Source organism: Hemiscyllium ocellatum, chromosome 3 (assembly GCF_020745735.1).
Source record: "Hemiscyllium ocellatum isolate sHemOce1 chromosome 3, sHemOce1.pat.X.cur, whole genome shotgun sequence".
Lineage (NCBI taxonomy): Eukaryota > Metazoa > Chordata > Chondrichthyes > Orectolobiformes > Hemiscylliidae > Hemiscyllium > Hemiscyllium ocellatum.
In genome coordinates, this window is record NC_083403.1 from 50207756 (window position 1) to 50224643 (window position 16888).

Here is a 16888-nt window from a genome sequence, read left to right on the forward strand (position 1 = left end):
ATTGCATTATACAGGGAACAACAGGAGGATTATTTATAAGCAATGATTTAAACATTGAAATTGGTTTGTCTTAAGAGCAGCTATAATGCTGTTTGGGTTGTTCTTAATTAAATACCAACCTCACCTTAAACAATCTGTCTGTTAAAAAGAAAAAATTGGAACAAAAGAAAAGACCCCAGTCTTTTTTCGAGGGCCGGGGGAGGGGAATCAAAGGTCAAAGAAGAGTAATGAGACAGTTTTTGGGAGCACTACAAAAACAGCATTAGATAAACACGGAAAAAGAAAAGTACCAGAGCAAGTATTACCTCACTGTTGTACCAAACATAGGTGAGAATTTTTTTAGCCCAAAAAGTTTACTAAAATAATTGTGTTTACATTTTGTTTCATACTATGAGGCAATCTAACCTCCAAATTTAAAGCAACAACAGAAAGAAAATGCAAAGCATTTTGGCAAATGTTCAAGTCCTATCCAGATGTAAGAGCATGTTTGCATTTCACTAGGCCATTGATGCCATGGTAACACATTTAGTCTATGACCTTTATGTGTGGCAAGCAATAAATTCTAATCGTTCCTCTAACAAAAGAGTACACATGTTCTGACTTTGTAAGGGGAGTATTTTAATTCCCTCCACCTGGGAAAAACAAAATGGAAGGAGAGTTTGTATGAAATTAATACACTGTTTCCACCCTGTGGTTTCTTATTATAAATGCTCCTATTTTCATAGATACTTGAGGAGACCACCTGATTCCACCATTGACATCCAAAGCTAGCACATACAAAGCAAAAGAAAATGCCTTAGTCTTATTGCTGAGAGGTCAGATAATAAGAAGTGGGTCCCACAACTGAAGTTTGGATTGTTGCTGTCCTGGTGTTCTGCAGGGAGCAGGAATTTTGAAAATTTCCTCAGCAGCACGCACTGGAGAGAATAGTAGTCCTGGTTCTAACTCATCAGCCACCCAAAATGAACCCAAATTCTTCAGGAACTTGTGCACAAACTTGAATTTCAAAAGCATTTAGCAAATGCTGTTATGAAAAAATAAATTATCAATCAGAAGATTACCTCCTGCATCGACTGGATTGCTCACTGAGACAAATCCTGACATTTTATACATTACTGTTGAACAACAAATAATTTTGCACTAAATATATGATTTCATATTCAATTCCTAATCTTTTTCATTTTGGGATTGTAGAATACTGAACTAGAAGACAAAATTGATCCGTTCGTTTTAAGGTCATTTACAGGTTTACACATTCTCAATTAAATGTCTATCACAGATTTTAATTCCAGTGAGAAAGTGGATTTGCTTGACAAAATAGCACCTCCCTGAGCCGTTGTTATAGCCACTCCTCTTTATTATCAGAGAGGCACAAGTTGGCCTTTGTTTGCAGTGACGATGTAAATTCAACCCTGAAAACATGGTGAGTGTGTTAAAGTAAAACAAATTAAACAGACTGTACTTTTGGAACATAGACATTAGTGCATTAAATGTTGGGATCTTTGGTGTTTGTGTGTCTCTCGTTCATAAATGTGTATATTAAATAGCAACTTTTTAAAAATCAAATTGCAAATTAATAAATTTGAATGCATTCCAGACTCAATGAAGAAAACAACTTCGAACAACAAATCTTCTTATGCCTCTGGCTTTCCTAAAGCTTTATATCATTAACATTTGAGAACTCAAGAGTTTCAGTCGTGTGGGAGGAAAAAATTGAATGATGGAGACGTTCTGTGACTCATGCAGCCAACACCTGAAGAATTTTATGGAACTGATACGGAGGGCCTCAGAAAACCTCTTGCAGAAAATAAAAGATTTTTTTGCGTCCATACAAAACTGTTGCTGTCTGAAACGGAATAAACCTGAGTCAAAGAGGTTTTACAAACCAGTTCTTCAACAACACGAGAAAGAAGCTGCACAACAGTTTTTGCAGCATTTAGAAGGTAAGCTTGTGCCTACCACGCAACATTTCTTCAAAGCCAGTCGTACTTGTTTTATTGTAGGCTTGACTTCCTACCTTGGATAATGGCTTATTGTGGGTTGGGTTTGTTTTAGTTATTTTCATGATTTTTTTTATAATATAAAGATTACATTGCAGAAATTTCATTGAGGGCCTTGTAACTTTATAGTCTTTTCAATGATATTATTTTCTATTGTCATCATTAGTAGCACAATTTATGAATATTATAAATATTCACTTTGCATAACTTAATATCCTTAGAATATTAATACAGTCTCAATAGGTTTAAAGTTACAGTTGCGTAACAAGTTTTTACCTAGAATTTACTTTAAATGGATGGCATTGTTTTTTTAAAAAAAGCCTGTAGACAAAAATAGTAGGTCACTGCTCCATTAACCAATGCTGGAACTATAGAATCATTCCTGTTCATAAATTTGTAAACTTTTTTTTAGAAAGTTAATGCTGGTCCATTTGATCAGGTTTATATTATTAGGATCATAAAATCCCTACAGCGCAGAAAGAGCGCATTCAGCCCATCGTGTCTGTGCTGACTGTCCAAACAACATCCCACTCAGACCCACCCCCAATCTCGTAACTTCACATTTAGCATGGCTAGTCTACCTAACCTGCACATCTTTGGATTGTGGGAGGAATTCAGAGCACCCGGAGGAAACCCATGCTGACACGGGAAGAACATGCAAACTCCACAAAGTCACCTAATGCTGCAACCTGGGTCCCTGGTGCAGTGAGGCAGCAAGCAGTGCTAAGCTCTCATCCACTGTATCGCCCTGACTGATTCAGCCTTGAGTAGTATTATTCTTGTAATTCTGTAATGGGTTCAGATCCATTGTAAGCATGTTGGATTAGAAATTGCTGCAAGAGTGAGTTTGCAGTGAATAACTTTAGTTACTCTTTATTACTCACCACATATATCATACTCTGTTTATCCCTCAAGTTGCTGGAGTGTTGATTTTTAACAGTGTAGAAAAAGGGAGCAATGTCATTGACCTATTTGGGGCTTTGTGAATATTGTGTTCACCTTGAACAGCCAAAAAACAAGCAAAATTTACTTTCTCTCAGAGTAAGTATTGAAGTAGGTTTAAAAGTGGGAGAGGCTTCCATTCAGTGCTAGGCTACGTATTCATGTGTAATTTCATTTTTCTCGTTACATATTCATGTCTGCATAAAACACCAATTTTTATGAGCAAAGTCTGTTTCCTTACTGTAAAATTCCAGGACTCTAAACTGGCAGGACATTCTGCCCCCCCTCCCACCCACATCTTTTCGTGACCATATTTAAAAGACACTTAGTGTTTCACACTCTGCAACCCAGGAACAACATTCACCCTCTGCTCCTCACTTCTGCCCACCTCTGGAGATGGCAGAGACCAGGCAAAGCAAATAGCACCACAGTTTAGTGATGACCCCTTAGGGGTTCATCTGAAGGTTGTCCAGGAGAGAAGAGAACTTTTTTTCCCTCTCGATAGTAACAAGGCTATCCTGGGTGATAAAGGCAGCCTGGACTGAGGTGGCTGCAGAAGTCAGAGCCCATGAGCAGCTTAAGAGAACCTACTTCATTGCCACTAAACAATGAATGATCTGTTACTTACTGCCAGTATGCAGCACTTTCTACTCAATGCTTCATGCTCCTATAAGTGTGAGTTGGCATTGCAAGAGGATAAGTTTGGGTGACAGGCATCTCCATCAGATGCCTCATGTGTAGTCTTTATCTGCCATTTAATTGCAGCTACCATTGTAGCACTACTGGCACCAGCGGGACTGCGTTGCACACCAACTAGGGTTCACACTTAAAACTGAAGGACCTGTAACACTCAGTAGCTCACATACTGTCACATCACTGAACATTCATTAGATCTAGAAAAATAAGCAAATCTGATGGCTTTTTACCAAAGGCTTCATGGGAAAAAGATTCAACTACTATAGGTGGCCTTTTGAATCATGCCCTGCTTCAAATTCAGCCACGCTTGCCTGCCCTTGTCAGATTTGTTTGCATTGGCCAGTGTGGCTGTCTCACTTGAATAGGCTTGCAGGCCCGATCACACTTCACTGCTAACATTGTAAGCAGTTAATGACAATAAATCAAACTACACATGACTAAAACCTCTCATGAAGAAACTGCATGCCTAACACAGTAAGTACTTGCACAGAACCTTAGTTATGAATGAGATAAGAAAATTAAGCAAGTTGTATTGATCGGAGACTGAAAGTGGAAGTCTATCCTGGCAGGTACACACCTCATATATATTAGGAGACAGTGAGGTCTGCAGATGCTGGAGATCAGAGTTGAGAGTGTGTAGCTGGATAAGCACAGCATTTCTGATGAAGGGCTCCAAAACATTGATTTTCCTGCACCTCATGTATATCGTCAAGTTTATGAATGCATGCTTTACATTTTTGGCAAACAGGGTTCCACCTGTAAAAGGTATTCCTGTGGGCCAGGGTGTAAATGAGTATTCATGACAGGTTGATAGATTCAAAACAGGTCCCTGACCATGATGGGTTGGGATGGATAACCTGTAAGGTTCTGAAAACGAGCAAACAAAACTTTAACCCGCTGTTAGCAAATTTAATGTTGCCCACTGCCCAATCAATTAACATCACCTGCCCTTCTACAAACTGTGGGCAGACCCAGAAAATGTCGCACATGGAGTCAGATCACGGATCAGACAGCAGCTCATTGATGTGAATTGATCTAGCCATGTTCCAAACAAATGTCAGAGAAGAAAGTAGAGTACAATCAAGTACAGATTAGAGTGATGCTGGAAAAGCACAGCAGGTCAGGCAGCATCTGAGGAGCAGGAAAACCAACGTTTTGGACAAAAGACCTCCATCAGCCCATTCCTGATGAAAAGCTTTTGCCCAAAACGTCGATTTTCCTGCTCCTCGGATGCTGCCTGACCAGCTGTGCTTTTCCAGCACCACTCTAATCTTGACTCTGATCTCCAACATCAGCAACCCTCACCTTCACCTACAATCTAGTCCAGCATTCTACAGTCGGGAGAAGCAAAGGGACAGAAAAATGTAAGTGGATTAAGAGGTCAAAAAATAAAACCTTCAGAAAAAAAAATAAGTCTGCTTTCTCTCCATAGGTGCTGCCAGGTTTTGCTGAGTTTCTCAAGCAATTTCTGTTTTTGTTTCAGATTTCTAACATCCACAGTTCTTTGTTTTATTCCAAAATTTAGAAATCTGCTTCCATTAAATTGCAGTCAGTAGAGTTTCAACAAATATTGAGCATTTGTACACTGATGTCTCATTCTGTAATTTCAGTCCTATGTTTCCCCTAAAACAACTGTGTTGTCTCATTTGCCTGTACAACTTCAGAAAGTAAAGTGATTGACACTGAATGTTTGGAAGCTTTGAGGACATTAGCTGCTTCTGAAAACCCAAGTCTACAGCAATCAGCTGCTCTCTACTACCTACACATCAGTGAACAGTGTGAGTACAGTATTTTAACAAAATTGTTTTAAAAGATATCTTACTAAGGGCATGGGGGTTGGTTAGCTCCGTTGGCTAGATAATTAAGAGTGTGGTATAGAATAAAACCAATAGCATGGACTCAATCCTTTTGGGGATATACTTGGAGAGCACCCACTCACCTCACCCTGTGCTAATGAAGTGCTTAGCCTCAAGCTGTACATAACCAAGTGACTTAATGGAGAGAGTTGCATACACCTCTTTGTTGGTTATGACTCCATACTAACAATGCACTGAGTTGATTTTGTGGCATTATAACAGTTAATATCCAGAAGGCTAGAAATAGGTTTCAGATTATGTAATTTGGGCAGATAGTTTTCAGACGTACACTCATTATCAAAGCTTAAGGTACAGGCTAGGATTCTAGAAAGATGATATTGATGATAAAATTTCACCAGGAAAATATAAAGGGAATGAACAATTAAAGGATGGTAGCTGTGTAGGTTGATAATATGTGTTGTTTAATCTAGCCATTATCTAGCCAGGGTTGTTGATGTGAGCCATGAGAGCTGAGCCACAGCTGAGCTTCGAGTCCTGGTTCAGGTCCTTGGGAGCCAGAGGCACACCATAATAGGAAGACACCACCTCCATTCCCCAGCCACTGCCACCACTAACTCTGAGCTAGAGACCAGATTCTCGATCTTTTAGCTTCAGAAGTATGTCAAAACAGGTAAAGCCTTCCTGACCAGGTTAGTCAAAACATAACTGGCAACATTCAGGAGGGCTCTTGTGATGCAGTGTCAGTGCTACCTCTAACCCAGGAGAACTGGATGCAAATCCCACCAGCGTCAAAGATGCACTTAAGCATAACTACACAGACGGCTCTTATGGTGCAGTGCCAGTGTCCCTACCTCCGAGCCAGGAGTCACTCAATTAGTGGGCATCCATCACAATGCATTGTTTTGGTTCTCCACCAGCCTCCTGGTTCCACTTCTGCCATTACTAACCATTGGCAGCCACATATGCATCATGTGTTGCAATCATCTTCATGCCCCTCATACCTCCATTTGTGCTAGGCACTACTCACCAAATAATCCACAAATGAGTACCACCTTTAAAACAGAACAGTCTGGTCTGATAAAAAAAAAGATGACTATTATTCATTTGTCTATTACTTTTTCCAGTGAAGAATGAATTGCCTGAAGAATATCTGGAGCCATATTATGACTTGTTACGGTCCAATGATCTAGAAGTGCAGAGGAAAGCTTCTCTGTCACTGGTCAATCTCTTAGTGGAGGGTAATGGTGAGTGGGCAACATGTCTTTACTTCTTAACATCATAATGTACAACAGGAAAAATCAAAACCAAGAAAGAGTTCTATAATTGTAATGAGTTGTTGAGGAAAAATGTTCAGGAAGAATGGAGCATTTAATCATGTGAAAGGCAGTAGAAAGAGTGAAAAGTCTGAGGAGAGTGAAGAGGGGCCATTAACCATGGATCACTGTTACAGAGAATTTGTGTAAGCATTCAAAATGTCTTGGCCATTTTCCCTCTTCCCACAAATAACTTATCTATGTAGATTGTCTAATTCCTCATTCTGCCATTGAGCATGGTGAGAATTAGGAACTATCCTTTGTACTAAGGTTCTCTGTGACTATAAAGAAAACAAAGTAGTTTTATCATTATAACAAGAAAATTGCTTGTTACAGTTTTTCTGCAATCTCTTTAAACTTGTCAGAATTTCAAAGGTACACTTTTAAATATCTTTGGAAAGAAAGACACGTTGCCAAAGCTTTTGGTCTTGCACTCATCAGAACAAATGCAAGAATGCCAAATATGAAACAATTGCAACTTCATATATTCTGGAGAAAAGTGTGCAGATTGATTGGCAAGTTGACTTACCAACCAATCAACACCTTTTCTTCTGTGGTATACATTGTTGTGATCATTTGAAATTGAGCAATTTTGTGATTGGCTTGATGAGTGCAAGACAAAAAGCTTTGAAAACATCTTTATTTCCATGTACAAGCCAATCCTGTAGATCACAAAGCCAAACACAAGATAAATATTACAGCCTGCACCAGGCATAGAACCAACAAAAACCTGGAACATCCGGCCATAAGCCACATAAATGATGTCATTTGTACTTTACATAAATTTTAAAACATTATTGCTTTTTTGAAGTACAACAGAGCACCTCTGTCTGATCTCTAGCCAAGACCATATTTCACATCAGACTCAACCTTAAGACATCCTGTGCTGAGTTCCATGTTGTGCCCAGAAACGGAGTACTAATGGCACAAACAAGATGGAAAACAGTTACATTATCTCCCCATCCATCATAGGCGAAGTGACAATGATAGCAGATGCTTGGCTTTTTAATTAGATTGAATATTGTCAAGTATCACTTATTTTAGCTCAAATTAAAAATTAGATGAGGCGCTCTTTTTTTTCTATATTAATTTCCTGCTTCAGTGTTTAACTAATTCACCTAACACTTTTGTCGCACTGTAATATTTGCCTGTATACATGTAAATATAAGCACTGACCTTTTTAATGTAAGTGCTGGAATTCAAGCTCGTTTACACTACTGAAAAAGAGAATGCTTTCTTATCTTTCAACAAGGCCAATATAACTTTATGCAAAACTTGTATTTATGATCTACGTCACCTTCCTTTATCTATTATTTCTACAGTGAACAAAGAGACAGTGGTGCAGGTTGGACTCCTGGAGCCCATACTGGAGCTGCTTCATTCTGGGGATGCCACTGTACAGTGCAACTCCTGTGCATGTGTGGCCACCTTAGCTACTTCCGGTATGTATATAGAATGGGAAAACTACTAACTTGTGCTCTCGTAAGAACGTAGAACAGTACAGCACAGTACAGATCTTTCAGCCCTCGATGTTGTGCCAACCTTTTATCCTACTCCAAGATCAAACTAACCTACGTTCCTTCATTTTACTATCTTCTTGTGCCTATCCAAGAGTTGCTTAAGTATCCCTAATGTATGTGATTCTACTAGCACTACTGGCAGTGCACCCACCACTCTGTGTAAAGAACCTACCTCTGACATCTCCCTTAAAGCTTCCTCCTTTAATTCAAGCATTTATTGCTACTGTATGTGGACAATCTTCCATTATGAGAGTGAAACTCATTTGCTGGCTGGAAGCCACTGAGAGATTCCTCGCTGCATTTTCCAAGGAAGGTCTGCTGGACCTCCTGCTAATCAGTCAATCAGAGAGTTCTCAGAACACTGATTGGCTTTCCTCTCGATTGGGATTTGAGTGGACGAGCCACAAATTGTGTTCAGTAGGAGCTGCCAGCCAGTTAGAGGCCATAGCAGCTTCTGTGCTCAGCAGTGCCATATAGGAGTCTGCTCCTGCCAGAAAGCTAACCATGAAATTCAAGGATCCAGAAGCAACCTGATCTGATCTATCTGGGTGAATATCCAGGGGTGCTATTGCAGAGGAAGGGGGCAGGGGGTCAGAAGTAAGAGCTCTCAGCGAGCAATGCACTGCCCTTTGTCCATCACCTCAATCAGGCACAAAGTGGCTTTGAGAGTACCACACTTAGACATTGCACCAACACCCCCATGCACTTAGACTCTACACCACCCCAACACCCCACACACCCTCACCAACAGCCTCACGTACCCTCACCAGAACCCCCACACAGCCAGACTCCAAACAACACTAATACCCATATCAATACCCCCTATACCCAGACTCCACCCCGCATCAATACCTTCACCAACACCCACACACACCCAGACTCCATCCCACACCCAAACCCCCGTACTGACACTAGTGTTCAGACCAACACCCTACACCCACATTCCCACACCAACACCCCACACCCATGCACCACCACACTGTCACCCACTCTGCTGCTGACATCTCTGTACGCATGTCCTTGTATCCACTCCCACAACTCTGTAGCCACATCAGCTTGCTGCTGTAATGCTTTTGCTTCCAGAAAGGCAACATGATAGCAGGACAGTTTGTCAATCCAACAGTGAGAGTATTAAGGAGAAAGTGAGGTCTGCAGATGCTGGAGATCAGAGCTGAAAATGTGTTGCTGGAAAAGCGCAGCAGGTCAGGCAGTATCCAAGGAACAGGAAATTTGACGTTTCGGGCATAAGCCTAAAGAAGGGCTTATGCCTGAAACGTCGAATTTCCTGTTCCTTGGATACTGTCTGACCTGCTGCACTTTTCCAGCAACACATTTTCAGCAGTGAGAGTATTAAGCCCTTAAGTAACTCTTCAAGTGACATTTTAAAACCATCTCTCATTGTTAACTGTCTCCCTTGGCCCTATTACTGGTGGCCTCCCCTGTGCACCTTCCGTTGATCCTTCCATTGACCAGGATCCTTCAAATGCTGCCGACAAACGTAAACTTCAAGTTTCATTTTCCTACCTCTCTACCAAGCCAGGCCACCTCTTCGGTAATCAGCAAGAGGTTTCCTTGCCCATGTTTGATCGGATACCTTGAGACCTCATGAGGTCTGAAGTCCATATTGAGGACTCCCAGGTACATGTCTCCAGTATAATTAGTTTGTAACCAGAGGGTAACTCCAACAGGCCACCGTTGGTAATAATATTCAAGAAATGCAAATTAATGCAGAAGAGACTCACACCAATTGTGATCGGGAAACCTGATCTGCCTGAAAAATTCTGAGAACTTAATAACCGTGGGAATGTGACATTTGTCCTTCTGCCCAATTAAGATTCATTCACATTCCCCCCACTCCCGCCCACTCCACCCTATTCAAAGCTTTGCCATTCTCAGAAGATTCTGCCATTGGAACGATTTGTGCACAGAGACCAATAAAGAACACACCTATCACAAAAGTTACAACTTTTGTCCATTACATTGTCCATTACCACGCCTGGCTCTGTCCTGGATGCCTTAGCAGACTGGAGTAACCTGTTACTCTGTTAAATTCTTCAGTAAGTTTTTTTCTGTGTGTGCGAATGATAACAAAACGATGCATAAGTTGAAATGTATCTCTTTGAAACGCTGATCGTTGGCTTGTATATAAGCTCCATATCATTCAGGATTCTGACCAATAAATAAGTTAATTCTTCTAAATGCTAAAACGTCATTCAGTTTGTATGTTGAGACTCTTCTTGAATTCTGTTAATACCATGTGCAATAGTGTTAACTTGTTAAAATCATGTTAACTAGCTCCTGTTGATCTTCTTTACTATTTACCCTTCAGTTTTAAACAGAAATGCCATTGCTTCTGAAGGGGCAATTAAACCTCTTTTGGGTCTTGCAAAGTCATATGATCCCAGAGTGCAGCAAAATGCAGCAGGTGCCATCCTTAACCTTACAAGATCAGGTAAATTACAGCAAGTTTGGCTTAAGCATTGGAAAATCATGTCATTGACTGTTCTATGTAGTGTGCCTTCCATTTAAATGTGTATACGTATTGCAGAGTTGGACTTGATCCATAGAAATAGCCTACACACTGAATCTTGTTCCATAAACTGAAATAGAAACAAACTCTTCAGCATGCAGATCACGTACTAACTGCCTTTCTGTTTTACTTTTGTGTCATTTCTTTAATAAACAGTATTAATTCACATTTATGTAATTCTTCTAGCACAGAAAGCAGAGCCACCAGTGGTGTAAAAGGAGTGAGGGATGCACGAGAAATGTGAATTGAAGAAATACAGAGTTTTCTCATAACAGAAGCCATTCTTAAAAATTCATTGATTGGATGTGGCCTTTGCTCATTCTAATTGTCCTTGAGAATGTTATTACGACACGGGGTAAACCTTCTGCTAATTTAAACTGGCCACACAGAAAGGATTCACCCCATGCTGTAATGTGTTAAAATTCGAGAGGCAAAGAACTATCTCAAAAGTAACTATTTAAAGTAAAAATTAACAACTTTTTAAATGACCAACAGAGAATAATTAACTAACAACTATTTACAACTCTTTTCTCTAAACCTATCTTTTACCTTCCTCTCTACAATACCGGTCCAATAAAAATCCCGATTACAATTTACAAAAAAAAACCACTTTCAAAACCAGTCAGCTTTGCAGAGTGTCCTATGTAGATTTTCCTCTGTCTTCTCTTCTTGTTAGGGATTCTGCTTCACAGGTCTTTGATAGATAAAGGTACCTTTTAAGAGAGCAGATGTTTCTGCAAGCAGTCTCTCTAGTTGTTGATGCTAGCTGCTCTTTGCCACTCTGGATGACTGTTCAAAATGTCTGATATTTATACCCCAAACATCGGATCATTTCATTGATTTAGTGTTGTCAAAATGTTATTTATTCAAATTCAATTGGATTTTGGTAACTTGGGGCATAATTTAAACTGGTTGGCCAAGTTTGAATTTGTTTTTATATCCCAGCAACACAGCTCTTAGCTGTTTCGATCAAATATTACATTGTTACTTTGTTCCGGACTCTCTGTTTCTCTCAGCCCTTGCTGGCTTTTCAACTCTCTTAAAGGTACAGTACCCCTACATATTTATAACAACATGATGGTGAGCTGTCTACTTGAACCTGTGCAGTCCATTTGGCAGAGGTGCATACACAATACTGTCGGTTAAGGAATTAAAATTTGATGAAAATTTTAAATTTAACACATTAGTGAAGGTCTGCCACAATGGCTTAATAGGTTGCAATAACACTCTTTTATGACGCAAAGGATATGACATTTGAACCTCAGTTTACAGTCAGTCAGGACATTGAAGTTCTAAGTAGTTGGCTTCAACCTGCAGACAGGTTCTTTACTAGTAACAACTCACAAATACTTCAAAATTTTCTTTTCAAGAAAATACTCAACATTTGCTATGTAAGGAGGGAGCTCTGCCTGTACTAATCTTACAGCTACAATCTCCTGACTCCGAAGTCCAGGTAAACAGTTAACAATGCTCTCTCATTTACTATCATTTATAAGAGACTGGCAGAGTGATGCATTATAAGGAAATGAAAAATTGTATGAATATCCACTCTTTAATCCAGCATTCATTGTGAAGGACCAGTTCGTTAAAGGAACTCTTCAAAATAGGTTGCTACTAACACCCCCAATTCCAATAGCTGTGCAGGTTAGGTGAATTGGCCATGCTAAATTGCCCATAGTGTTAGGTGCATTAGTCAGGGGTAAATGAGTGTGGGTGGTGTGGAAGGTTAGTGTGGATTTGTTGGGCTGAAGGGTCTGTTTCTACACTGTAGGGAATCTAATCTAATCTAATCTAACCAGTGAGTATTTGAGTGGGGATTTTCTCTTCCAAATAGAGGTTTTTGCAGGCTGCCAGTATCCAAATTGCTTCACTGATGTATGTCTGTCATCACTCATGACAAACAGTTTTGCATTTATGTTGCTGTTGTGGACTGTATTTAGTAGTGTCTTCTGGGAAATCTTCGAATAATTTTATAAGTGATGTTGAAGCCTATGGGTAAAAATATGGCTCCAGTGTGATTGCTGAAATCTAAGTTCTCATTTATGCAGAGACTTCAGATGTAATTAGGTGGCTGAGTAATGTTGGTACAGTGCATGCTTTTATGTTACTGGGCACGCTTTGTGGATTCAAATCCCACAATGTGAAGTTGAACTCGGTTAACTAAATCAACTGGAATAAGAAGCAACAATCAGTAATTGACAGTAATCTTAAAGTTTTTAGATTTTTGTTAAAACCCACATAGTTGACTAATATTGTTTAGGGAAAGAAATCTGCTGTGTTGACATGGTCTTGTCCATATGTGACTTCTAACCCACAGCAATGTGGCTGACTTAAATGTTCTTTGAAATGGCCTGGAAAGGCATCAGGTTTTATAAAACTACTTCAAAAAAAAATCCATACAAATGAAACATGATTGACAGGTCACTCAGTATCAAACTGAGCAATGTTCTGCTTCTCTATCACCTGCTATTTCTCAGATGGTATCTGACAGGTGTGGAGTTTTAAACGTGTTTGCCCACATTTCTTAGATTCAAACCTCTGCTAATGGTTCTCTACCCAACACCCACATTGTGAATTCTAAATCAAATCACTGGGATTAACACTAGATGTCATAATTATTGAAGTAAAAAACTCCAGTATATCTGCACCGGGCGGCACGGTGGCACAGTGGTTAGCACTGCTGCCTCACAGCGCCTGTAGACCCGGGTTCAATTCCCGACTCAGGCGACTGACTGTGTGGAGTTTGCACGTTCTCCCCGTGTCTGCGTGGGTTTCCTCCGGGTGCTCCGGTTTCCTCCCACAGTCACAAAGATGTGCGGGTCAGGTGAATTGGCCAAGCTAAATTGCCCGTAGTGTTAGGTAAGGGGTATGGGTGGGTTGCGCTTCGGCGGGTCGGTGTGGACTTGTTGGGCCGAAGGGCCTGTTTCCACACTGTAAGTCTAATCTAAAAGAGTGAACTAGAGATCAAGTTGTAATTAGTAATTCTTTGAGAAGATCACAATCATATAAGATCAGCAGTCTTGCAGGTTTGAATCAGAGATATAATGTGACTCATCCTGATCTTGAAATGTTATATTTTGACTATTATTAACTGTCTGTTATTCACTTAATTTAATCAGTTATTTAAGACAGCAATAGCTCTCATTGAGAGCTTCCACAAACTGTGAGAATCAATTCCAAGTCCCAATCACCAGGAAAGGGGTTGGGGAATGACATCTAGCTACGGAGTTGACAGCTATTGTGTACACTTCTAGTGGTGTGCAACCTGTCATATGAAAGTGGGTTTTAGAAGGGTATTGTCTTTCAGACTGAGATACTTGGGCCCACTTCCTTACACATCAAGCATCTTGTCCTTTTGTGCTGCCTGAACCAGCTCAGTCCAGTCTAGCATTGTTACTGCCTTTCCCATCATTGAGGCCTCAGGCTGAGTGAATGTAGAGACATTCACAGCATTCACTACTCCTCCAATCTGAAGCCATTTTTCTCTTTGCTGTTTGCTGCTCAGTGAGTTGAATCTTCAGCAGTAATCTCTGAAGAGAAGTGGCCTCTGATTGGAAGACCATCTCCTAGGTGAATCTGTCACATGACACTCCAGTATTGGCAAACCATGTCGTTGGATGGCAGGGCCCCTCTGCAGGCCACAATATTTTCCTCAGGCACTTTTTGGACAAAGCTGCTCTAAACCATACAGTCCATAAAGTTCTCTTTACTGGAAATTTGAATTCATTATCTCTAAACAGCTATGAAAAATGTGTCATCACAGGACTACATTATTATTTCCTGATGTTGGGTTCAAGGTTCACATATCCTTTCACAGCAACTGAAATGTGCCACATCTTTAACGAAGCTTAATTTCACACTCAAGAAGCAAGTTTCATGTTGGCACAAAACACAGAAATAAATTTAATCTGGCTATGATGGAACGAGCATATTGGACAAAGATAAAGCTTGTTAGTAATTTGAAGCAAACGGGGATATAAACATCCTTGTGCAGGAGCTTTTGAAGGAGTAGTACAATTTGTTTACGAATGGCGGACTAGGGTACAATGAATTTCAGGAGACAGATATGAATGAAGAAATAACACTGGCAAAGTTTTGCATGTTATTACATTGCATTTATAGCACAGTTAAAGGTCTTCAGTCCATCAGCTCCATATCAGTATTTATGCACCACAAAAGCCTTTTCTTTAATTTAGCCCCACTAGCATGGCCTTCCATTCTTTGCTCCCTTAAGTGTTTACCTAACTTCCTTTTAAATATAGCATTTGTTTTTCCTGGAAGAAACCATTTTACACTTTCTCCTTTTCACAATATAGAGACAGGAGCAGTACTCGGTACTTAATCTGTGGCCTAATTAAGATTCTATCCATCTATAAAATGAGATCTGGGGCTGTGTTTATTTATCTTGCAACTTTTCTTGGGTTTTTGTATCAGTATCCTTGGTTCCCTTTGCTGTCTCGATCCCATTCTAAGGAATCTGTGAACTCGAGAATGAGCATTTTAAAATTGAAGCATCGCCAGGTATAGTCCAATCAGGAGAGGAATCAAAGAGTCAAGAATTGGATAGCAAAGGTATTGCTGCAGTTTGCAGCAGTTGGACTGAGGCAGAGGCTGAAATAGAATGTATTTCAGAGGTATAGGTAAAACATTTTCAGGAGAGAGAACATATTTGATGGATGTTTCCCGTTTACAATTATGATTTGGTGGCAAGTGAATTCCATGGTCCAGAGAGAATTTTCTCACGTTATTTTCCATCTTCCACCTCATTAATTATGCAATTGTGTTGCTGGGCTGTGATTCCGAGAGAGTTGCTGACAAGTGAGGTGGAGGAGCTTGCTGCTGAAGGGACCTTTTGCCTTACACACCTTTGGTTCCACATTAAAAGCCCAGCTGAACTCCACTATCGTCTCTGCAAGCCAGAAACAACAACTACCATGTCACAGAAAATGTTGCAGGGGAAAGGCAACCTAGTTCCCTGCTTCCAAGGCAGGGGATCTGGAGGTGCAGGTAGACAGAGCAGTGCAGATGTTGCACAGACCTTTATTTTGTGGACTGCCAAAGGAAAGCATCAACAGATCCTGCCAGATTGGATAGAAATTGCAGCCTGAGGCACTGCTGTGTTCCGAGTTAGAGAGGATACCTATCCTGTGGAGAGAAAATAATTTATCTCCTGTGCTCCACAGTGGTAAGCCCCATCACTTTCTGTTTGCTACTTCGCACACACAGCTATCACGCATTCTAATACTGCCACTGCATACCTGTCTCATCAACCCTCAGTATTGCATGCGCCATATCCACATTAGGTATCACTCACCTCATCCTCCAAAGCTACTAACCTCCTTGTCCTCTGTGTGACTCCCTCACTCACTTCTCTGGCTCATACATGATCGCTAACTGCTTTTGAATCCTCTTCCATCATACTCAGTCCCACCCTCTGTTGCACTGCAGGACAAACACTGCAGGATAAGCCAGCCCAGAAACTGGGCAAATAATTTTGGTGGGAGGGGGAGGTGCAAGGGTGTGTGGTGACAGATATGAAGCTCTTCAATGAGGAGAAAATTCTGGATTTAACCAAGGAAGAGGAACACTATGTGGGGGTGGGGAGACATCAGTGGGCAACAACTCACTAAACTTCACTGCAGCGTGCTGTGCTGCTCTCCCATTATCACAACTGAAAACTTATTCTTGTCCATTCAGTTTTATCAATCTTCTGCAATTTAATTCCCTCTCTTCTTCGTAAGCACTCAGGAAATCTCTGCTAAGAAGCAGTGCCTTCAGGTATCACCTTTACCTCAAAGGAGGGAAGCACTGAACACTCCGAGGAAACACTAGCAGGGTGGTCAGTGGCAGCCTCAATCAGCTCAGAAACATACACCTCAGTGGGTATTCTATTGACATTTGACTCAGAGCACAATCTGGTGAGCTGATCACTGACCTCCGCAGCCAGTGGAGGGACAAATGACCAAAAGGCTAAGGCAGTCTGAGAACAATAGGAGACCAGGCACCTGCTAAACATCAGTCAGAGGGCATGCCCCTGTTCCTAACCATTAATGACTTTGTCAAAATGCCC

At 40.6% G+C, this 16888-nt stretch overlaps 1 protein-coding gene across 1 annotated transcript in view; it reads left to right on the forward strand.

Annotated features, from left to right (window-relative positions):
* The first annotated feature begins 1602 nt into the window (after positions 1-1602).
* Positions 1603-16888, forward strand: part of LOC132805468 (uncharacterized) — a 64170-nt gene continuing 48884 nt past the window's right edge. Inside the window, exons 1-6 of the mRNA XM_060820561.1 lie at positions 1603-1943; positions 5303-5416; positions 6580-6699; positions 8091-8210; positions 10618-10740; positions 12189-12271. Of these exons, the coding sequence (XP_060676544.1) occupies positions 1718-1943; positions 5303-5416; positions 6580-6699; positions 8091-8210; positions 10618-10740; positions 12189-12271 (786 nt within the window). The 5' untranslated portion in view covers positions 1603-1717. The remainder of the gene's footprint in view (positions 1944-5302; positions 5417-6579; positions 6700-8090; positions 8211-10617; positions 10741-12188; positions 12272-16888) is intronic.